At 69.7% G+C, this 21905-nt stretch overlaps 1 protein-coding gene across 1 annotated transcript; it reads right to left on the minus strand.

The window, feature by feature from the left end:
* Positions 1-299: 299 nt before the first annotated feature.
* On the minus strand, positions 300-4115 carry GPR37L1 (G protein-coupled receptor 37 like 1). The gene is made up of 2 exons (XM_054576523.1): positions 3424-4115; positions 300-1114 (listed from the first exon to the last, which is right to left on the minus strand). Exons 1-2 carry the CDS (start codon positions 4015-4017, stop codon positions 302-304), a joined length of 1407 nt encoding a protein of 468 aa, XP_054432498.1. The 5' UTR covers positions 4018-4115; the 3' UTR covers positions 300-301.
* Positions 4116-21905: the final 17790 nt, after the last annotated feature.

The raw sequence follows: 21905 nt of genomic DNA on the forward strand, positions 1-21905 counted from the left end.
GACGGGGCGGGCGAGGGGCTGCGAGGGGGCGGGGGGAGCATGACACGCCAAGACCGAGGGGAGCGGCAGGGACCGGCCGAACGGGCCTGGCGGGGGCCGGCGCTTCCGGGAGGGCAGTCCGAAGGGCCCACCAGCGTCGCCGCGCGTGCGCCCGTGGGGAGGGCAGGAAGCCCCGCTGGGGGCCGGCGGGGGGCGCACCTGAACCTCAGCAGGACGGGCTGAAAGGCGGGCCCCGCGGGGATGGAGACCCAGGCCCCCGACAGCGGCCCTCCTACCCCCCGCCCCGCCCGGGGGCCGGGCCTCAGCAGGGTGTGCCCAGGGGCAGGAGCGGGGGCGACTCCCTGGGCTTGTGGAAGTGGACGGAAGCGGACATCTCCGTCCTGGGCCTGCCGTCCGGGCCGGGGGCGGCCGCGGCCTCCGAGGCCCCGCCGCAGGCCTCGCAGCAGCAGCAGCAGCAGTCCAGGAAGGCCCGGCCCAGCGGCCGGGAGACGCACAGCAGCAGCACCGGCGTGGCGGCGCCCTTGAAGAAGGCAGAGAACTGGGCGACGAGGCCCAGCAGGCCCAGGGCGTGGCGGGTCAGCTGGGCGGACAGGTAGGCCAGCACGACGTTGCAGACGTTCTCCGGCAGCGTGCACAGGGCGTAGACGGCGGTCAGGCCCACCACCGTGCCGTTCAGCTGCCGCTCGCACGGCTCGTGCCGGCCCGCCCGGTGCTCCGGCTTCCTCCCCGGCGGGCCCCGCACGCGCCACGTCACCAGCTGGCAGGTGACCGTGAAGAGCACGGGCAGGCAGAAGTAGCAGCCGAAGTACCACCACATGCGGGCGTTCTGGTAGGTCATGACCAGCGAGTAGAGGGACTCGGGCAGGCTGGCCGAGGGCTTCATGACGCACGAGTCCACGGTGCCCGCGGCGGGTGCCGGCTCTTGCACCAGCTGCCACAGCAGCAGCTCGGGCGCGGCCAGTGTCACCGAGCCCACCCAGATGACGGCCAGCTTGGCCAGGATGGACCGGCACCGCTCCGTGGGCCGCAGCTTGGGCAGCGTGCTGGTGGCCACGTGGAAGCGGTCGATGCCCAGGGCGCAGAGGCTGAAGGTGGTGACGCCCAGAGAGCAGACCTGGGCAGAGACGGAAGAGAGCGGAGGGGCCGCGGTCAGGCGGGGGCTGCGTGTGGAGCGGCAGCCGTGTGGGCCACGGGCGTGGGGCGTTTTGCCCACGCCAGGCGCCTTCCCCACGTCGTCAGACCTCACCCGCCACCATCAGAAGAGACTGCGCTCACTCAGGCAGGAAAGGCGACCGGCGGGTGCAGAGCTGAGGTCCAAGCACAGGCGGCCTGGCGCCTCCGGCGGGGGTGGGGGGCGGGACGTGGGGGCCTCTCGGACCCTCGTGCGCCCGAGACTTGGAAAGCGTCATCAAGGGCGAGTTCACACCACGGCTCAGAAGCTCTGGTCCCTGCAGGCCCTGCGATCCCCGCCCCCTGTGGTGTGCAGGGGCGTGGTCTGGGGGGCACGGCTTGCACACTCACGCCCCCGCACACATACGTGCTCACTCACGCACACTCGCACTCACATGCTCACGCTCTCACCCACGAACACGCACCCACGCACACTCACTCCCACGCTTGCTCTCGCCGTGTCCGGGGAAGCCCGGGCTCGGCCGTGTGGGGCCGAGAGCTCATGTCCGCGCCCCCCCCGTGGGCGGCCCACTGAGCCCACAGGAACTTCGCCCCCTGAGCCAAGAGGAAGACACCAGGGCGGCCGGGGAGAAGGTGCCAGAGGGAAGAAAGGGGCGGATGCGGACCACACAGGGGCTGCGCTCGCTCCCGGCCTGGGAACACGCCCCCCGCTAGTCTCGTGGCCCGGGCTCCAGGGAGGCAGCCGCCCCAGCCTCCGCAGGAGCGGCCTCGGGCAGGAGCCGCGCCACCGGCCTTCGCCCGCGCCCCCTGTGTCTCGTGGAGACCCCCCTCCCACAGGAGGGTTCAGCCGCCTTGGGGGTGGTCCCTGTCACCCAGCCCAGCAGGAGGGCTCTGCCCGCTCCTGCATGACCTGTCCTGGGGGGGGAGGGGGCCGAGGAGGACCGGCGGCTGGCCCGGTGCGCACCTCCCCGCCCCCGTCGACCCCTCCGGGGAACAGCCTCGTCTCCGGAGTCCTGTTCATGCCACTCAGTCCTTCAGGAAGGCGTTCAGGGCGTTGCTCTCAGTACCGCCCCCACTGTACAGACCAGGACGCTGAGGCTGGAGCGGGATAAGTAACTCACAGGCCACTCAGTGCGGGAGGGGCCGGGCCTGCTCTCTAACCGCGTCTGCTCGGTTCCGAAGTTCCATCGGGCCCCTCCCTGCTGGGCCGTGCTGGCCCGGGCGCTGAGCTTGCCCGTCACTGGGGTTTGGAGGCCCCCAGTGCAGGGTCTCCTTTCCGGCTGGCGCCCGCAGGGCCCACCTGGGGTCTCCCTGGGCCAGGAAGGACCGGGAAGGGCCCGGCCGGCAGCTCAGCCGCAGGAAATGTCTCCAACCACGAGGCCGTGGCTGAGGTGCAGGGACTAGGGACGGAGCTGGGAACAGCCGCTGCGCTTGATGCCAGGCCCCGGCCTCCACACACCTGGGCAGGACACTGCGTCACACGCGGCCCTCGGCCTCCGCGGTGCCTGTTCACGCCTGTCCTCGGCGACGCCCCACAAACCCACAATCTGAAAGCCTGCTTGCGCATTTCTGATCCTGTGCAGACCGGGATCCTCGCTGGGTCCCGCCTAAATGCCGGTGCGGAACAGTTTTGCAATGTTCCGATGAACCCCACAGCACCCGTGGGCTCACGTTAACGTGGAGGTCCCGCGGGGAGGACGGAGGGAGGCTTAAGGACCCGGCCAGCCTGCGGGAAGAGCCGTCGGGGCCACGCCCCGGGCGGGAGTCGGGGATGCGGGAGCATGCGACTGTGATGTGCCCACGCCTGTGTCGGTGGCAGAGCTGGCGCGGGTTGCGATGCAGAGCCCAGCCTCCCCTCCCAGAAAGGACTGAGGAGGCTGCCGGCGCTGGGGCGAGGTGGCAGTGGGACGGGTCCTCCCCTCCGGTGTTTGCACTCATGGGAGGAGGGGCGTGGCTGGCTCTGGGGGGTCGGCAGGACGTGGGGGGTCTCCCTTCCGACACCGCGTCTGGAGGCAGGGTGTCGGGGCAAAGCTGGGGCGGCGGGAGTGGGCACAAGGGAGAGGAGGGCATCCGAAGGACGGGGTGTCCCGGGGGGTGGGGGGAAGGACACCGGCTGGAGCGGCCCCGCAGCGGACACCGGGCGGGGCCGGAGCGGGCCCCGCGCCCCCGGGCTCCCTTCCCTGTGGGTCCGCGTGCCCAGTTTGCAGGGGCAGCTGCAAGGCCGAGCCCCAGGGCCGGTGCCCACGCCGCCCACCTCCGGCGCCGGCAGCCGCGACCCCGGGGGCCACTCACCTCCAGGAAGGGCACCGCCCGGCACGAGACGTCCCCCAACAGCCGCTGCTTGGTGAGCTCGTTGAAGACGACGATGGGCAGGCAGAAGAAGAGCACCAGGAAGTCCCAGAGGGCCAGGCTGGCCAGGATGGCGTTCCAGGCGCTCTTCAGGTGGTAGCTGTGCCACACGACACACATGACAGCCAGGTTGCCCACGATGCCCACGGCAAACACCGCCAGCGCCAGGAGCATGACCGCGTAGGCGCCGTAGGAGCGCTCGGTCACCGGGTACAGGGGGTTCTGCATCCGCAGCCTTTGGCCCGGCGCCCCCGCCAGGGTGCCCCGCGGCCCCAGCCCCCGGCTGAGGGCCCCATCGCTGCCTGGGGTGGGGCTGGTGGCCGCCGAGGGCCCGGTGGGCTGCAGGCCGGCCGGGCGGATGGGCCGGGGGAACTCAGCCCACTCCTCCGGCACGTACCGCTGCACCCCCTTGGCCTCCTCCTCCTCAGTGCCTCTCCTGGGCCGGCCCATCGGCTCCGGGACCCCGGCTTGGACACTGCTCGGCCCCGTGGCCGACACCGCGGTGAGAGCAATGGCCAGCGGCCACAGCCACCGCATGGCCAGACGAGCAGGAGGCGGCTGCCCCGCGGAGCGAGCGCCGGCGAGGGCCGGGGACCCAGCGCCGGGGACCGAGAGAGGCAGCTGGCCGCTCGGTCCGCCCCCAGTCAGGCGTCTGGCATCGCCCGCCGCTCCAGTGCCCTTGAGCCGCTCCCTCCCACCGGCCGGCCTCAGGCTGGGCAGGGCCCTCTGCTGGCCTCTTGCCACCCTGCGCTCCAGGACAGTGCTGCTCAGCCCACAGGGCAACCGCACGTCAGCCCTGCGTGCCCTCTCTAACCGCCGAGCCCGAGGGGACCTGCGGCCCCCCCCCTCCGCAGGGAGTCCTAACACAGCCGCCACGGACCTCCTGCCGCTCACCAAGCACCGAGGAGGCCCTGGCGCTCGGCCGGCTTCCCCAGGACCCCTCGGCAGCCCCACGGGGTAAATGACGATACTGCCGTTCTTCAGATTAGAGACGAGAGGCTGCAGAGCGAGGCGGGCACGTGGTCCGAGTCCAGAGCCCTTTAACCTGACACTGTTCACAGACAGCGTGTGTCCATCTGCCGGCCTCCTGGCCACACCGATGGCCTCGGAACTAGCGACAATCCAACACCGCCCCAGGCCCCAGGCCCCAGGCCCCAGGCCCCAGGCGGACGGCCGTCAGCAGGAGCGAGCGGCTCCCAGCCCCTGCTCTGCTCTAGGCTCGGAGCACAAAGGTAGGCAAGGCTTCCGCAGCCAGGGGCGTCCGGTCCGGGGGGAGACAACCCTGTGAGAAAGCCATCTCAGTGCAGCCTGCTGGGCACCCTGAGGGGTGCGAGGCCAGACGCCGGTGAGCCTGGGAGCCTGGAAGGTTCTGGAAGGCCTCCCAGGCAAGGTGACTTTTGAACAGATCCTGAAAAATGGCAGGCGAGTTTTCCAGGCAGACAACAGGCTCCCTGGGCAGAAGGCAAGGCACCTGCAAAGGCTCGAGCGGCCACGGAAGGGGCTGGGCCTGACCGACCGCAAGGGCGCCGGCGGCGCCGGGATGCGGGAGCGGAAGGAGAGAGCGTGGGCGCTTGGGGCCGGTCAGCGGCACAGGGGCAGGAAGGGGCCAGGCATCCTGAAGGCTGGAGGGAGTCCGACGCTGCTCAGCGGGAAAGAGGCCGCGGCGGCTGGAGCGGGGTGCAGAGGCCGCGCCCCTACAGGGACGCGTCGCGGGGAGCGGGCGGCTCTGGTGGCCTTGGCTGCCCCGGGGAGGGACGGGCCCGGGCCGACCCCGTGGCGCGGCGGGCAGTGCAGGATACCTGCGTGGGGGCGCGGACCTTGGCTTAGCTTTCGTGGAGCTCCAGGTGCAAGTCCAAGACGGGACTCTCTGCTGCTCGTGAGAGGCTAGAACTGGCCCTCGGCGCCCCCGCCGGGCATGTGCCACCCAGCGCAGCCCTGAGCTCGGGCGCTGGGGACCTGCCCCCGCTGGTCCTTCCTTGCACCTGTGAAGAAGTCCCTGCCACAGTGTGTCGGGCGGCACAGGTGCTTGGCGGGCTCTGCGGGGCAGGCCCTGGGTCTCCCTGGGTCTGTGGGGACAGCCGGGCGTCAGAGGCCACTAGGGGGAGGCAGACGCTCAGTGACGAGTTACAGGCTGTGCTAAGGTCCCCACGCTCGCTCCCGTCCAGCTTCTGCGTCTGGGAAGGCCCCTCCCGCCGGGCCAAGCCTCGGGAGGATGCGAAGGCTCCTGCCCTTGGGAGTATCTGCCAGATCCCAGGAATTCCCCATCCCTCTACCTTGGAATTTCCCCGGCGTTGGTGACGAGAGGCGGCACCGGGTGGGACAGGGGCTGGCGCAGCTGTGCCCTGGCGCTGAGGGGGGAGGCTCCATTATTATCTCCCTCTACAGAGAGGCAGGCGGCTGCTGGGGGCACCGAGGGGCAAATTCTGGGCCAGCCTGTGCCCGGCCAGCGTGTAGGCCTGGACGGGGACGTGCCTCTGGCCTGCAGCCAGCACCACGAGACGCGCGGGGTCAGGACGCTGGGTCCCCGCGATCCCCATGCCGCCCTCCGCGCGCCGGGCTCCCAGCCGAGGGGCTCTGGGTCCTGCTCCGGGGGCAGGCGAAGGCAGCTGAGGGGAAGTGCCCCCGAGCGAGGGGTTGGGGACCCCATGCTCACTCGTTTAACAACACTGGCTGAGCACCTGCTGCGTGCCAGGCATCGTCGTAGGTACTCAGGAACCAGGGAGCCGGCCACGCAGCCACCACCGTGCCCTCCCCAAGTTCCCATTCAGGCGCCGTCGGAGCCGCTGAAAAACGGAACCTGGGTGGCACAGCGGAGACCGCGGGAAGGACGGACACGGCGGGGCCTCTGGCCCCCGTCTTCCCCGCGGGAAGCGGCGCTGGGCGCCGCCCGGGCCTGAGCGCGCCCACGGCGCTGCCGCAGGGGCGAGGCTTCTACGGCCACCACGTCGGCGGCCCTCAACGTGAGGCCCAGGGTCACTCTCCGCGGGAACTGGTTTGAAAGGCACATTCTCTGTCCCCAGCCCAGACCTGCTGGAGCAGCACGGTGCTGGGCGCGCAGCCTGGGTTCTCGCACACTCTCCAGGGGTTCGGATGCAGGCGAGAGTCTGGTGGCGCCAGGACGGAGGGCAGGGGCCTCGTGCAAAGCCTCGAGCGGAGCTCCCGGCAGGGGACGGAGCAAGGGGACAGGGCCCCGCGGCTCGCAGGTCCCGCACCCCCCGACCGCAGGGGAGCAGGGCCGCCCCCTGGCCGCAGCCCCCGTGCCTGGCGTCTGGCCGACGCGCGATACACGTGTTCAAGAAATGAAGACCCAACCAAGGATAGGCGTGGGCCGCTCACCAAGTCCTTCCTGGGCGCGACCCCCGAGTCCCCTCGGTGGGGTGGGTGTGAGGACGCATCTGGCACCCTCCACAAGGGGAAGACCTGCGCCTGCCCCGTGGCAGCGGGAAGGTCCAGCCAGCGGGGTGCCCTGTGCTTGGGCACGTCTCCCGACCGCTCCCCAGTGCTGCGGCTGGCTCCCCGAGGACACGGGCCCCCGACTCATCTCACCTGTTCGTTGCCCTAGCCAGAGCGTCCAGATGCGGGAAGGGCTCTGGGGCCGCCCCGCCATGGGCAGAGCCGGGGACAGGAAGACGCCTATCCTCCCTACAGGTGCCAGCTGCCCTCCAGACCCCAAGACCCCTCCTCCGCAGCTGCCGGGGGCACAGCCCCAGGAGCCTGCTGCAGACACCGTGCTCCCCGGGGCTGCGGGGGGGTCCGGCCTGCCCTGGATTAGGGGGGCCCAGGTGGCCCAGCTTTCCGTACAAAATCCCGAACTTGTCTGAGATGAACACACAGCTGGTGTGGAGGAAGCCGGGTGGGTGTGTGTGGAACAAATGTTTATTGGTCACTTTCTGTGCCAGACACGTAATTAATGTGCCCAAGCCTGTGTTGCTAACGAGCACGTGGCCTCGGTTTGCACGCCTCCACTGATGGGGAGCTCACCCCCGTGCAAGGCGGCCCCTTCCCAGGTTAGATGGCTGTCATGGTGTGCATGTGGCTCCCTTATTAGAAAGTTAATCCAGGAAAATCCGCCCATTGATGCTACTCCTGCGCCCTGGAGGGTACAGGTCACAGGCACGCGTGCACAGGCCTGGGTCACGGTGAGGCAGCGAGTCTGGCAGGACAAAGTCCCAGGCAGGAAGGTGCTGGTGGGCAGCGAAGAGTGACTCCAGGGGGACCCCGCCGCTGGGCAGGGAGCGGTGCGTCGCCCGCTGGGCAGCGCCTGGGCCCCGCGTCCTGAGGTCGGCTGTTGAGGAGCCGGCAGGGGCGGCGCGTCTGCAGAGGCCTCGGAAGCCCTTGGAGGGAGGTCCCCATCCCTCCCTGTTGCCCTGGCCCAAGAGGCCCCGGGCAGGAGGGCCCATGAGTCCCTGACAGAGCGTCTTCCTCCCTGCAGACACCCCCAGTGGACGTGCCTGCCGGGCAACTGGGCCTGGCGCTGAAGCCCTGGGGTGGGGAGGACGGCCATCGTGGGCTGGAGCTGCTACCAACAACCGGCCCTGTCCAGGGGTGGCTGGGAGGTGGGACGGGGCCAAGGTCCTGCCCTGAGCCCTTGTCCGCAGCGGGCACCGCCGGCCTCAGGGAGCCCAGCCAGGACCAGCAGATTACTCGCGGCCAGGTGCCCTCGCCGGCTCTGCGGTCCTGACCCAGCTGCCAGCCTCGGCTCCAGGGAACGCAGTGGGGGCGGGGGAGGGTCCGCCCCGCCTGCCCAACCCTTCCTGCTCAGGCCCCCGAGGCCGGAGCGGCTGTGGCCTCCCCCGGCGTCCAGAGCTGGTGGGTCGCCGGGGCACGGCCCACAGCGCATCCACACACCTCCCCTCTCTCAGCCCTCGACCGAGGACAGTGACAGGCCAGGCCGCGCAGAGGGTGGCTGTGAACTCTGCCTTCGGTGGCAGAGCCTCCCTGACCCGAAGTGGGTGTGAGCGAAGAGCGGCCCCTCCCCCTCCTCCGCCGCCCCTGCCTCGCCCCGGGGCCCAAGGGGGGCAACGCCCAGGGGGCCGATGGCCAAGGGTCCTGGTGCTCACGAAGCCCCAGAGGCCGCGGTGTGTCCCTGACGGGGGCGCTGGGGACCTCGGACCCCCTGACCAAACCCTGCGCTGCCCCTCGCTCTCCCGGGGAGCCCTTCATGGCCGCCCACCTTGGTCTCCGCCCAGACTGGGCAGGAAGGGGCCTGGAGCGCATCAGGGGCTACACCTCCCCAGGGGGCAAGTTCCCCCTGCAGGGAGGGCTACAGACAGACACAGAGACCCGCCCTGGGCCGCCCCTGCCGGTCTGGGGGCCTGGGGGCGAGGCCCCGCCCACCTCTGCCCTGCGGAAGCCCCTGCTGAGTCCACGCTGCTGCCCTGCCTCCCAGCTCCTGAGGAGAGGCTGCGCCATTTGCATCTTCACTGTTTTTGTTTGCACATTCGCTGTTTTGTCCCCAGCAGGGCCGGCGAGGGCCATGCCCCGGGGCTCGGCCCTGCAGCCAGTGCACTGCCCTCGGGGGCCGCCAACGTGGGTGTGATTTCTTCGGAGCCCCCGGGTGACGCTGAGGCAGGCATGGACTGTCCCCAGCCCCCTCTGGGAGGTCCCTCTGGCGCCCGGCACTGAGCTCCCGCGCCTGTGAGTCCAATGAGCCCTGCTCAGCCCACACCTCCCGCCTGGTCTCCCAGCAGAACCCACAGGAGCGCCCACCCGCCCCTGCCACTGGCAGGTGCCAGGGCTTTACGGGGACAGGCCTGGCCCACCTCTGCCCTCTGGGGGCGCCCGCCCAGGGCATCCTCCACGGCGGGCCCACAGGAGGGTCCTGGCCAAGAGCAGGCGCCAGCACCAAGCCCTCCCGCACGCGGGGGAACCCTGCAGTCCCAGGCTTGTCTGTAACGGGGGCTTTGCTCGGGGACCCCCAGGCCCCTTCAAACCCATTTGCCCAGAACAACTTCCTGGGCTCCCCCCTGCCGCCCGCGTGTTGTTTCTATCTGCTTGCTTTCGCTCTTCCTCGTCGCTGAGGTTGGCCTCACGGTTCACAGCAAGACTCCCGGACCCTGGGGAGACACAGGCAGGCCGGCCGCCTTCTCCCGGTCCCTGCTTCCTGCCCACCTCCGACCCAGGGGGTGGGGGGCGGCGGCAGAGGCCGGGAGGCGCATATGTGGTCCCCATGCAGCGTGTGTCTGTGCATCTGTGTGTGCCCGTGTGCCCAGCGTGGCCCTGGGTGCCCCTCTCTGCAGGTGAGCGCGGGGGAGCGGGCCCCACGCAGCTGGGAGGGCGAAGACGTGGCCCCAGGACAGTGGGGGCAGGGCGTGTCTGGCAGGTGGCCTCGGGCGTGTCTGCTGGAAGAGGGTCAGGCCCAGGCCTCCCCGTCGCTCCCGGTGAGTCACGGAGGTCAGGCTGCTGGAGTGCAGCAGACGCGCTGCCCCGGAGCCGGGTTCGTGCCCTGCCTTATCTCCGAGGCCTCCCCCAGCCCAGACGGACGGCCCTCCCCGCGAGGGCAGTGACGCTTGCGGGCCGCTGTCTCTGGGTCAGTGGGGCGTGCCCTTTGGGCAGCATTCCCAGCAACGTGTGGGTTCACCTTGACCTCAGTGCGCCGGGACACCTCCGCCCTCCCGCGTCCGGTGCCCCGGCAGGGACAGCGGCCTGATGGCCCCATGGGCAGCTGACCGTGACCTGCAAAGCCACAGAGCGCCTGCCTCGGTTCCGAAAGACCCACCTGTACTGACTGGAAACGCAACAATGTTTGTGGGTGAACATTCTAGAAACCAGGCTCTGGGAGAGGTCTCCGGGGACACAGCCAGGGAACTGTTGCCATGGTAACTCGGCACTGTGCTGAAGGTCCAGCAGAGAGGAGGGCCGGGCCTGGGGCCAGAGACCCTCCTTCCTAGCCTTTCACACACCAGGGAGCCCCCGCACGTGAGGCGATAGGCGGGGCTGGTCTCCAGCCCCAGGTGCCCTGAGCTGTCGGGCTTCCCCGGCCCCTCGCGGGTGAGACCTCAGCCCCCCCAGCGGGGCGGGGCCCAGACGCGGCCCTGAGTCGGAGATGGACTAGGCCCGAGAGGGATGTGCTCTGCTCAAGGTCACGAGGCCGAGGCCCTGGGAGTGGCCGCGGGCCCACGCCCCCCCCCCCCAACCCTGCACCCTCTCTGCCCGGTCACGGCCCGGCCACAGGCCCCGCCCTCCGCCCTGGTCCCAGGGAGGACCCGCCGAGCATCCAGATGCCGGGCTGCAGCTTTGGAGACGCTCCAGGCTTTCAGCAGAGGACCCGCGAGCCCCACCGCTCCTCCCCCGTCTGCCTCCCCTGGTGGAATGCAGCGTCCAAGTCTGGGCGGCGGCGGTGGCGGCAGCGGGGGGAGCGGGCCAGCTCCCCGTGGCGGCCAGGCTGCCGGCGTCCTGGACTTTGGGCTCCCGCCTGCCCGGGCGGGCGCGGCTGCACCGGGGCCGGGCAGAAGGCCAGGGGGAATTTTCCACCTGTGCTTTGTTGTCTGCTCTGCGGCCTGGAGCGTGGCCTGGAGCGCAGCCTTGGGGGGCTCCCGGGGGCCCGGTGGGGACGGGTCCCAGGTGGCGCTGGGCAGCCTCCCTGGGAACGGCCAGCTCTTGCCGCCACGGCACCCACACCTCCCTTTTCCTCCTTCAGAGACGGGGGAGCGTGAGGGGCGTCGGGACGTCCACCTGGGCCCCCAGAGCACCAGGGCGAGAAGGGGGCTGGGCTCACCCCCCCAACCCCAGTCTTGCGCAGAGGGGGACACGGAGGCACCAGCGAGCAGCAGACTCGCCCGAGGTCTAGAGGCCACGGGGGCTGCGCCAGGCGCAGCGCCTTCCCGCCGCGGCCGCGCTCTCCCTGACCTTGCGCTCCGCCCCTTGAGTGCCCGCGGCCTCTCTTCCTGCACAGGGTTCGGGCGGCCAGCCCTTCCCACCTCCCCTCCCATGTGAGAAGCAGCTGGGGACCCCCACCACCTTGGGACGCCCCCCCAAGCCACCCCAGGCAGGCTCAGTCCCGACCCGCTGCCCCAGGCTAAGGGTGGGGCCAGGGCTGCCAAGAAGTGACTGGAACCAGGGCGGGTCCTCCCGCTCCCGCCCCCAGGCGGAGCCGAGAGGCGGGTGGGAGGGCTGGGCAGCGGCGGGGGGGCTGAAACCGGCCTCCGGGGAGGGGCCGGGCCTGGCAGCCCCCGGCCAGGTGAGCTACACCCCCCTGGAGCCTTCTGCTTGCCCCCAAACCTCCCACCGTGCTGGGAGCCCCTGGACCCGGGCCTGGCCTTGGGGCCCCCGAGGGGGTGGGGTCACCGTGTCCCCTTGTCTCCAGCTCTCACGTCTCTCCCTCCCTCCAGGAGATGACCCGGTGCACCTGCTGTGGGAATAAACAGCAAAGGGGAGGCCCGGGGCCGGGGCGGGGCTGAAACTGGGTGCCAGGAGCAGCTGAGTCACATTCTAACCAAGAAGCCACCAGGGAGGAGAGGGGCATGGGGGAGGGGGACAGGTGCCAGCACAACACAGGCCCCGCCAGGCGCCGACCCCTCCCCCGGGACCCCTGGCGCTTGGGAACCTCGCCTCCAACCTCTTCCTTTTGTTGAGTGAGCAGCTGCACCCTAGAGCTGGCCCAGAGAGGACAAGTGACTTGTCTGGGGACACACAGCCAATAGTCGCCTGGGGCTCCAAGCGCGGCTGCAATCCGGGAGCCAGGAATAGTGCTCCCTGCAGGCCTGCCGGGAAGACACCTGTGTTCCCACCCTGCGCTAAACACGCAGCGCAGTCAGGCCTGGAGCTGCCTGGGGACAGCCGGACGTGTGGCCCCTCAGCCTCCCTGGGTCTCCCTGACGTCAGCGGTGCCCGCAGTCCCCGGAAGCCCTGCCCAGTGGTGTGACATCACAGGGCTGGGCGGCCGGGAAGGTTCCACCCAGAGAGGGGAAGGCGAGGACACCCCGGCACAGCCCGCCCCGCGGGAGGCAGCCGCACTCCAGGGAGACAGAAACTCGGAGCCCTTCCTGCTGCCGCCTCCCGCCCCCTGAAACCTGGGCCGGCGCTGCCCCCGTGGGGACTGAGTCAGCGCCCAGGGCCTGAGGGGCGGCGTCACGCCCGGCCTTCCCTGACGGCACGGTGTTGCGGTTGACGGTGGAATTCACAGAATGCAGTTTCGGGTCATCCTGGCAGACCGCAGCTTGTCCCCGGTCTGCGGAGACCTGAGTGGGTGTCTGTGCCTCCGCTGTAAATCCAGGAGAACGCCCCCCGCAGGGCAGTTATAAACACCTAACGGGGCCCCATGGGCGGCTCCTGGGGTGCCGCAGCGCGGGCCGGAGTCTCAGAAGCCGGGGTGCGGGTACCGTGGGAGAGACACGGACGTTAACAAGCCAGGATCATCCCCAGTGTCTGTAGTGTCCCTGCCTTTTGTTTCTTCAACAAATGATGGCCCGAGGCCTAACGGGGCCCCACGCGGGGACGGGAGGGTCAGGGTGACCCCCAGAGGGGGCCCGGGGCGGGCGGGCGCCCGCTCGGGGCTCTGCGACCGACCTACAGCCCGCACTGCGCTGCCACCCTCGCCGGCTCAAGCCAGCGGAGAGTGTGCACATCCTTCAGAGCCCCCAGGCCAGACCCAGGCCCGACGCCGGCCCCTCTCAGGGGCGGCGCGGCGCCCTCACAGCGCCCGGAGTGCTGTCCGCGCCCTCTCCCGCCAAAACCACAAGGCCGGCCCGCCGTCCCCCACGTCCCTGTGGCGGGCCCTCACCTCCCGTGTTCCCGCGGACCGCCCTGGGCCGGGGACGTCCTGCAGAGGTCTCGGGCCGTCCGGGTGACCCGGGCTCTGGGTTCCCGCTGACCGCACCGCCCAGGGCGCCCAGGGCCGGCAAGGCGCGCGCCGTTGCCCCACCGCGATTGCGAACCGTGCCCCCGCGCGTGCACCGCGGTGCCTGGTTGGGAGGGTGCGTTTCGCAGTCGCTCTGGGCCTCGGCACCCAGGACAGGAGGCCCGGCCTCAGCCCCTTTTCCCAGCCAGGGGGGCGGGGGGGGAGCGGGGGGAGCGGGCGAAGCCCTGCCCAGCCCGGGCTCGGGCTGCAAGGCGAAAGGACAACAATAAAAAGGAAAAGACCAGAGGGAGGCTGAGTCCCGCGGCGCGGCCCCTGCAGGGAAAGCCCCTTCCTTGGACTCTTGGGAGTCTGGACTGTTTGACTAAGGAAGCCAAGAGTAAAGGCAGTGGAGCGGGAGGGGGGCCCTTCACAGGCCCGGCACAGGCGTGGACAGGGACTCTCCAAACGGCGGAGCGTTCTGCGCCTCTAATCTCCCGCAGCTCCCGGGCTGCGTGAGCACCCGGCCCGCAGCCCCCGGGGTGAGGTGTGGGGACCCTACCCCAGTCCCAAGCACAAGCAGCCATCGCCCCTGAAACTGTCCGGCGGGACCAGGGCCCTCCACACGGGAAGGGCCCCAGAGAAGGCCAGGAGCCCCCAGCTCAGGCTGGGACAGAGCGGCAATGAGTAACCGTGGCAACCAGCCCACGGAGGGGACCCGTTGTGTTCAGAGGGACCCAGAGGAGGCATCAGGCCAGCATCTCATTCAGTTTGTTCAGCAAACATTCACAAGCCTCGCAGGGCACCAGGCGCTGGGCCCGGCCCTGCGGACACAGAAATGAGAGGCAGGCCTGCCGCGGAAGCCTCGCCAGGGAGGAGGCCAGCCCGGGGTGCAGGCCCGGGACGCGCCCGGACCTGCCGAGGAGGGACCTCTGCCCTCAGGCGGGGGGACGGGTCCGCCCGCCCCCGGGAGAGCGGGCTCCTTATAGGAGCTGGAGCACCTCTGCCTGCCTGCTCAAGAAAAGCCACCCCAAGTCTGTAAATAGGCAAAACGCGACGGCCTGGTCTTTCAAAAGCGCCCAGCTGACCCGAGGGCCACAGGTGCTGGCGGAGAAGGTGTGCTCGACGGAATTCTCTCTCTGGAGCAGGCTGGCCGCCTCCCGGCAGGAAACTGATATGTCGCGACACACTTTCCTCGGGTAGCAAAGATCACGCAGGGGCCGCCGTGCGACCGTGTCGTTGGACCGGGCCCCGTCGGGCTCTGTCGTCTGGGCCGGCAAGCCGGGCGGGGTCCCTCGGACTCGCCCTGGTCCCCGCTCCGCACTGGGTACTGAACAGGGGCCTTACTTCGTGCATCCTCTTTATGCGAGAGATTCGTGGTTTTAATTTGCCGGAAGGGAGACTCTGTCGTGCCTGTGAGGTCGCCATGGGGAAGGGGGCTTGGTGTCACATCGCCCCTCAGGTAATGGTGTGCGTCTGACCTCCGAGGACACCACCAGATCGTGTTAGCAGCTTCTCAGAAACACCCCGTTACCCCACCCGGCCCTGCACGTGCATCTCTGCCCAGGAACAGCGGCAGGAGGCAAGCGTGGTCCACACGAGCGTGCCCAGCGGTGCGCGCGGCAGCGTCGCCTCCCCGGTGAAAGGGACGCCCCTGCTCCCGCCAGCCGCCCGCAGACTAGAACGGATGAATGTGACGGCTCGGCCTGCGGCGGAACGGACCCAGCAGTGACGAGGAACAAACTGCTTTGTGCGAATGTCACGCAGGGCTCGGAAACACCACTCCGCCTTCGCTCGCGCCCGGGGTTAAGGGCAGGGGCAGCAGGAGGATCCATGGCTGGCCGGGCGGGGTGGCTCCGGGAACTGAGGGCCGCGGGGGAGGCTCGGCCATGGCTTCTGTGCACTCTCTGGTCCCTTCCATGTTGCTCCTCTGCAGCTGCTACACTTACCTTTGGTGGAGTTCCTGTCCCCTGGTATAGCCAACGCTGTGATACATTGTAACATTCAGCAGGAACAACCCTAGACCTCGTCCTGTCTAACAGGTGGGGTCAGGTGGGGTCTGCAGTGGCTGCTGCGGAGCCGCTGGGTCTGCCAGGTCCCACCTCCTGCACGATGCACACAGGTAGCCCCGGGGGCGGCTTCCCTATCGGTCCCCATTGCCACCACTAGGGCCACTCCCGGAGGTCTGCGTCCAAATGTTCGCATGTTAGTCCCTTCCCTGCCTCCGGTCACGGGGGTAAAATCGGGAAACGCATCCGAAATCCCCCCACTGCGGGGGCCGAGGGCGGTGAGGTGAGGCCACGTGGGGCTCTGCCAGAGCTCATTCACACGGGCTCACCCTTCCTGAGCCGGGGGACCCGGTGTGGACACGTGTGTGCCACGTAGTCACTGGGCAGTCCTCGTCTGGACGGGGGGTGGCTGATGCTGGAGGTCTGTGCATGCAGGATGTGAACCCCGAGTCCTCATTTTGGTGGCGTTTTCTGCTTCCCCGGGCAGTGTGCTTTTGCTGCTACTGATAAATATAGTGCAGAAGCGGAAAAATCGTTCTCTGCTTTCTTAGGTTCAGTGACTGCAGTGGGTGAGTTAAACGAGCAAAAGACAGACTCACAGGAGCAAATGCACACGAATGATTGGCCCTTACTTGATGCTAATATTTCCGTTATTCTGTGCGACGAGTGCAGGGGGCGGGAAGGGATCAGGGAGCCCCTCCTGGCAGAGGCGCCGCCGGAGCCCGAGACCCCGCAGGCGCGGGGGAGGAGTCGTCGGGGACACACAGAAAGAGGGCATGTGATCGCAAAAGCCCCGAGAGATGAGGGAGGTTGGGTGAGGACGCTGGGCAGCAGGGGAGGCGGGCGGGCGGGCGCCCTGCCGTCGGACGGAAGGGCGTCGTCTGGGCCGATCTGAGGGCAGCAGCGGGGCACAGAGCACTGCAGGGGAGACGCGGACGCTCCCGAAGGGCCACCCCGCCGGCGGCCAGCACCGCAACCCAGCGCGAGGGGCCAGCAGCAGCGGGAAAGCCACCGCGGGGCAGGGGACGCGGACAGAGGCAGCGATGCCCGATGTCGGTGTGAATTACAGAAATGACGCGTGTTCTTAAGGGGGGACGCCTCAAGGCAGCCGCGGTGCAGACTGAGCCGCCCACCCGCGCCTGGCACCCAGAGGGCACCCAGGGCAGGCCGCCCCCGGCGCGGGGCACACGGAGTCCCTGCGGACGCGGCCGCGCCACCGCGCCAGCAGCCTCGCTCGCGCGTGCCGGGTTCCTCCCGGGAACCTCGGCCTCGACTCTGTGTTTGCGCCTCCCAGCACATCGGGGAGCTTTCTTTATCCCTGAAAAAAATTCCCCTTTTGTTTAAAATAGAGCAGACTCCACTCTTGGCAGCTAAGAACACCTAAGGCGTATGCGCAAAGGTAGCTGCCGGGCGAGGGGTCGGATGACCGGCTCGCAGGGTGGGCCAGGCGGGGAGGCCACGGTGCGGAAGGAGGCTGACCCGCCGCGGCACCCGCAGCTCAGCGCCCGCCCAGGGCACCTGCCTGGGCTGCGGGTTTGGTCCCTACTGGACTGCGCACAAGAGGCAACCCGTCGCTTTCTCTCTCCCACCAGGGTTTCCCTTCCTCTTTCTCCTTCCCTTCCCCTCGCTCTAAAAAATAAAATGAAGTGAAATCTTAAAAAGAAAGAAAGAAAGTGGCTGATGGATCGGGTGACCGGCCGAGGGCCGGGGCTTCACAACCCTCCGTCAGAAAGAGAGACTAGAAGCAGCTGCGGGCAGGGGCCACAGGCTACAGGGATGGAGGTGTGAGTGCAGAGCAAGTCCCCGGGTGACAGAACCCGGGCTGGGGCCGTGGAAGTGGGTGACGGACATCGCGTGGCGGGAAGGAGCCTCTGGAGTGGAGTCAAGGGACAGAGAAGCGGCTGGATTGGGCGGGGTTTCTCCACGGTCTTTGAAGTCACCCAATCATGTCAGGGTAACAGAGTGGGTGCAGGTCCCCAGACCATAAACAATGAGGCCAAGCACCCAGCAGGTGATAGAGGCGAGTGACCGACGGGGGAGGGGTGACTTCGAGGGGGCCGCGGCATGGGGCGTGCCAAGCACAGCCAGATGGCCCCCAGGCCCGGCCAGCCCCTCCCGGAGCGGCCCCCTCCCCGGAACACGCCCCACGGCGCCTCCCCACCAGGCAGCGGCCCGCCACGGCCGGCCCGAGCAGGACGGGGCCGGGCCCGAGCCAGCGCGCCAGGTCCTGCCGGCGCAGGAGGAGGCGCGCGAGGGACTGCCAAAGTCAACACTGTCCCCACAGCCCCTGCAGGCCTGTCCTCTGTCGGCCGGAGCTTCTCTGGCCTCGGCTCCCTGTCTCCATGACAGCCCGGCCGCAGACCCGCCGCGGCCCCCAAATCCGGGACCAGCCCGCGGGGAGCGGCCCCTGAACTGCCGCCCCCCATGCGCAAGGGCCCCCTTAGCCTGACGTTGCTCTTGCGGAAGGAGCCCTGGCTCCTCACCCCAGGAACGCGCACGCCCGGCAGCCCCCGCAAGTGCTCGCCGCCGCCCCCGCGCATCCGGCTGCTGTGTGCGGCCCTGCCCGGACGCCCGGCCCTGAAAAGCCTGCCTTTCCCCAAACTTCAGTCCCCGGGACATGCCAGCCTTGCCCTCCCCGCTCAGGAGCTGCCACGCCCCTGTTGGGGCCGCGGGGGGCGGGGGCGCTCTCACGGAGGGACGTGATCAGGGAACTTGGCTCTGCTCTCGGGAGGTTGTGCTGTAATGTTTGGGGAGAGGCGTTTCTGCTTATCTTCCCCCCCCCCCCCCGACTCCGTGCCATGAGCCACTCCAGTCTCCGCAGGCGCAGCCCCAATGAGGTTCCACACCCCAGCCCTGCCCCCCACCCCCAGCAGATGTGTCCTGGGTTCCTCAGCTGAGCCCAGTTCCCTGCCCCATGGCTGCCCGGCCAGGAGACAGTCTGGGAACAGGGTGCACCCAGGACCTTCGCGTGGCGGGGGGACGGGAGGGGTGGATTTAACTTGCAAATGGGCGTGGGGTGTGCGGGGGCTGGGCAGCCACCCCGCGACCCAGACGTCCCTCGCTTGCACGGGAGAAGAGTTCTCACCCTCCCCAACAGCTTGATTTGTTTTGCAAAATCCGACAGGTAGGCAGCAGGCCGCTCCTCACTGGGCAGACCTGCGTCCAGGACCACGGCCTCCAGCAACGCACCCCCCACTCCTTCCCACTTCCACACGCTCCCCAGGTCTCCCAGCCCCAGGCACACTGTCCCCCACGCCCCTCACACCCCAGCTGGTGCCTGTTTGCTCAGGGTGGGGACCTGGCCATGAGGAGCCAGCCCTGCGCCCAGACAGACAGGGGCTGCGGAGCCCCCCGCGCAGCCCCCAGGAGGATAGAGACTCGTGCGTCGGGAGTGATTTCGAAGGGCCTGGCCCCGCTCTGCGCCTGCCGTGGCCCCCAGGTGGCCGGGGGACGTTGCTGTGGCCTTGGCCCCCCGGCAGGCGCAGGGGCGGGGGGGCGGCCGCCGCCTCACCCAGCGCTGCTCTGCAGCCTCCCTCCGGGGCGGGGCTGCCTGCTTGTCCCCCGGAGGCCCCCTCCCGGAGCTCGGGCCCCGGGCTGCACAAAGGGCCCTTTGTCTGGGCTGCAAACAATCGTCCCCCCTCGCTGGAAACAGGGGCCTGCGGGGGACGCATGCTGGAGGCTGGATCAAAGGGCCTGCAGAGGGTGCCGGGGACAGCGGAGCCGTCCTCGCGCTGACACCCTGTCACCAGCCCTAATCCTCACCTGCCCGAGCCCCCTGCGCGCCCTCTCTCCGCGGGGCCGGCCCGGGCGCCTCGGTGCGGAGAGGCACCGGGGGCGCAGGAGGACGGGGTGGGTGGGTCCGCGCCGCTCCCGGAGCCCGGGCCTCTGCCAGCGCGGCGCTGGGTGTGAACGGGCAGGGAGGCCCTGCCTGGTGACAAAGGTGGTGCCTGCTCTGGCCCAGGGCCACCCCCGCCTCCCAGGTCCTCAGCTGCGGGGGGCAACCCCGCAGACTCCCAGGCGCTCGCCTTGGCACCGGGAGCCCCGGCCGGGAGACGCGAGGCCCGGGGCCCCCGCCCGCACGCGGCCCCGCAGCCGCTGGGTGCCGCCACCTGCAAGCTGTCGCCCGGGGTCTGTCCTGGTGGCGGACCCCCTGCCTCCCCACAACTCCCGCATGGGAACCACGGGGTCCAGCCTCCGGGGACCCTTCCCGTCTCCGCCAGCCGCATGCCCGGGGCCCGAGGACACACGGGTTCCGGACTTTGCCCCAACAAGCAGATCCCTCACGACATTTTTAAGAACACAACAAAAACAAGCCCCAGGTCACGCTGGGGTGGAAACCAGTCCTCCCTCGAGGCTGGAGCCTCGGGGGCCAGCGTTCCCGGAGGAGCCCAGAAAACCACCGTGGCGCCGGCCTGGGAGAAGCCGTGGGGACAGAGGCAGGGGCTGGGGACCGCGTTCCCGAGTCACACCAACCCGTTCTGCCTCTGTCCCTTATGCGAGGCAGGTTCCTAGCTTCTGCCCGGATTTTGAGACAATGTGAGAACAATTTGTGTTGGCCAGTCCACATTGTTGTAGAGACGGGGAAACGGAGGCTCAGAGAGAGGGAGGCCCAGAAAGCTCAGGGTTACGTCTGAGGCAAGAGCTACATCTCCCGCGTCTGGCCATGGAGGCGGGTCCCTCCTCTGTCCTCTGTGTGTCGTGTCTCCCTGACAGCAGCCGCCCCCTGGGGTTTATGACTTTTTTCAAGGTCAACATTGACTCGGGTGTCTGGGAGCCCCAGCCCCTCCCCCGCGGAGGGGGGCCGTCGGACCGTGTGCGCAGGACCCTCCTTCTGCGTCGCACCTGCTGATGCCGCCCTCCCACCCGGTCCCCACGCGGCAGCCCCGTGAAGCTTTCAAAGTGCAAGCCCGACGTCTCTGGGTTCAACTTCCCATGGCGCCCCTCGCTGCGGGGACTCCTCTCCAAGCAGCTTCTCGGGGTCCCTCGGGCTGCGTCACGGGCCTCAGCGCCCACCCCCTCCTGCTCCCCGCGTCCCGGCCAGAGCGCGCTGCCCGGGGCCTCCGCGCGTGCTCTCCCCACCCCCGACGGCCCGGCTCCTCTCTGTCTGGGGCCACCCAGGCTCCCCCCAGGACCCCTCCTCCACCACGGTCCCCATGCCCTGTAACGACTGGTTTACACTGTCCCCGGGCACCCAGGACACGCGCTCCACGATAGCAGGGGCTGTGCCCAGAGACGCCCCCGGGCCTTCGGCGCCCAGCGCTGTGCTGGCACACGGCGGCACTCGTAAGACGTGTGTGGGGGGCGTTTGCCGCAGGTGTGAGAACACGCGTGAGCGCACGGGGGTAGGGGGCCGGGAGCCGTGCTGGCTGCCGAGAGACGCGCCGGGGCCTGGAGCGGGGGGCCGACGGGGCCCTCAGGACACACGGGCTCCGAGCTGTCGGGGGGCCCGGCCGGGGGGAGAGTCATTGAAACTGGCAACAGGCACACGGGCCTCAGCCGCGCATCTTGCCGCTTTATCAGTGTTCTCGGAGCCAATGGCCGATAGCGCTGGGGACTTAAACCAGCTGCCTCTTATCTTCACCCAGCCCAGGCGGTTACGAGTTTCTAGAAGGACAGCTCTCCCGGCTGCCCGCAGCCCAGGCCCGGCCCGCGGCCTGGCCTGGGGACAGCATGGGCGTCTGCCCTCCCTTCCCTCCCCAAGGCCTCGCACCTGTCCCACCAGGGCCGCCCAGCGCAGTCTGGGGGCCACCTCCGCGGGGCCACCGTGGCACATTCAGAGCTAAAAACCTGAGCCCAGGGCCTGCCGGGCTTCCTCTTACAACCTGAGCCAGGACCTCGGGCCTTACAGGGGACCCCTGGGACCCCAGAACACGGCCCGATGCCAGACCTCCTCTGAGAACATCCCCACCCGCCGCACCCTCCGGGGAGGAGGAAGAGCCGGCCAGGGCACAGGGGGCCGGGCTGCCCCGGGAAGCCCCCTCTCCCCTGCCCAGGACTTTGCAGCCAAGTGGGCAAGGAGGCGGGGCAGCCTGCTGCATGGGCCTGGCCTCACGGTTCAGCCCCTCACTGTCCCCAGGGGAGCACAGGCCCCCATGGCACCCAAACCGAGTCCCCGAGGCCACCGCGGGCCCAGCCTCACCGTTTCCCACCCCGCGGTGCCCCGGCCCCGGTCCCCCTGAGGCAGCAGAGAAAGGCCCTGAGGTCTTGCGCCAACCGCGCCCCCGGCCGGAGCCCTCCATTCACTGGGGCCTGTGTGCGGGTCGGGGCCAGGAAGCGCCCCGGGGCCTCTGTGAAAGCTGGCCGGCCCCCCACTGCCTAGCACCCCGGCACCCCGAGCGGGAGGGAGAGAGCCCCACTCCGAGGCGGGATTAGGGTCGCAGGCCAGCGCCGGGCCGCCGGCTGCGAAGGCCACGGGGCTGCAGCAGAGAGACAGGCCCGGGGAGGCGGGCGGCGGGCGGCTCCAGTCACGCACGGCCTGCGGGCCGAGCCGGGTCACGGAGCTGGGCCTTGACCCTGGGGCGAAGGAAAGCTGCCAAAGGGGCAGGAAGGGGGCCAGCAGCCGCCTGGCAGGTCCGGGAGGTGCCCCGGCTGCCGCGCGTGGGGACAGGCCCTCGGAAGGCGGGGGGAGACGCCGATGGCAC

The sequence above is a fragment of the Pteronotus mesoamericanus genome, unplaced genomic scaffold (assembly GCF_021234165.1).
Source record: "Pteronotus mesoamericanus isolate MK-2021 breed Mesoamerican mustached bat unplaced genomic scaffold, CSHL_Meso_final contig_347, whole genome shotgun sequence".
Classification (NCBI taxonomy): domain Eukaryota; kingdom Metazoa; phylum Chordata; class Mammalia; order Chiroptera; family Mormoopidae; genus Pteronotus; species Pteronotus mesoamericanus.